Source organism: Eurypyga helias, unplaced genomic scaffold (genome assembly GCF_000690775.1).
Source record: "Eurypyga helias isolate BGI_N326 unplaced genomic scaffold, ASM69077v1 scaffold33749, whole genome shotgun sequence".
In the NCBI taxonomy this organism is placed as follows: domain Eukaryota; kingdom Metazoa; phylum Chordata; class Aves; order Eurypygiformes; family Eurypygidae; genus Eurypyga; species Eurypyga helias.
The window spans coordinates 1-1,082 of NW_010274483.1; the positions used below are offsets into that span (position 1 = coordinate 1).

A 1,082-nucleotide genomic window follows, 5' to 3' on the forward strand; every position below is an offset into this window, starting at 1 on the left:
ACACCTTTACGGGCAGGAGCAGCCCAGCTACTTGCCCGGCGTTTACAGCAACCTCTCGTCTTCTTTAAACGAGGACAAAGACCCTGCGTGCCCCTCCGAGCCGTGTCCCAACGCCACGCAGACTTTCGACTGGATGAAAGTGAAGAGGAACCCGCCCAAGACAGGTGAGTTTGGGGAGCGCAGAGCGGGGCGAGGATGGTCCCCAGCCGGGGCAGAAGGGAGGAGGGGGGGTCAGCTCCCCAGCCCTGCAAGGAAAGGTTGCCTTCCCCGGGGTTTGTACCCAAGGTAATTGAGTTCATCTTCCAGGGGAACATGGATTTGTTTTGCTTTGGTTTTTTTAATTTGTTTAAACATCAGTTCAGCCCTGAGGAAAAGCCAGCTAGAGATTTTCCAGACACGTCTGACGGAGAGTCCCTGAGCACAGTTTCCCGCAGGCCCAGTGCGATTTAAGCCCAGCTTGGAATAGGAAACGCTCTGGGCTTCCTGCTTCTTCCACAGTCGTGGCTTCCATCTCCCCTATTGTTTAACTTCCTTCTCCACAATCTTCCTTAAATCACAGTCTTCCCTCCTCCCCCCATCATCACCCTCGCCCTCCCCTTCCAATCCTTCCCACGCACGTTCAAGTTTCATGACAGTTTGCAGGGAACTGGGTGGGGGGGAGGTTTGCAAGGCAAAGGGGGCAGCTCTGGAGAGCCTGGGGTGGTCTGTCCCTCCAGGTTGTGTCCATGGGCTGGGAAGCCAGGAATAACTGAGGATCCGGGAGGGAGCACGAAGCTCCGGGTGGTGGAGGGACCAAATGCCGAGGAGAGGAGAGCGGGGGGAAAGCCCACAGCCCCCCCGGCGGAATTTCTCTGTCTGCTCCTGCCCTGTCGGTGTTTGTTCGTTAACAGCTAAAGTGTCGGAGTACGGACTGCTGGGCCAGGCCAACACCATCCGCACCAACTTCACCACCAAGCAGCTGACGGAGCTGGAGAAAGAGTTTCACTTTAACAAGTACCTCACCCGGGCCCGGAGGGTGGAGATCGCCGCTACCCTAGAGCTCAACGAAACCCAGGTCAAGATCTGGTTCCAGAACCGGCGGA

General features: G+C 57.0%; 1 protein-coding gene across 1 annotated transcript; it reads left to right on the plus strand.

Moving 5' to 3' along the window:
* Positions 1-5: 5 nt before the first annotated feature.
* LOC104505335 (homeobox protein Hox-B1) lies at positions 6-1,078 on the plus strand (the record flags this gene model as incomplete). Its single annotated transcript, XM_010159831.1, has 2 exons — positions 6-164; positions 891-1,078. Coding segments are annotated over 2 exons (347 nt in total), but the record flags the coding sequence as incomplete, so codon positions are not given.
* Between the last annotated feature and the right edge of the window lie 4 nt (positions 1,079-1,082).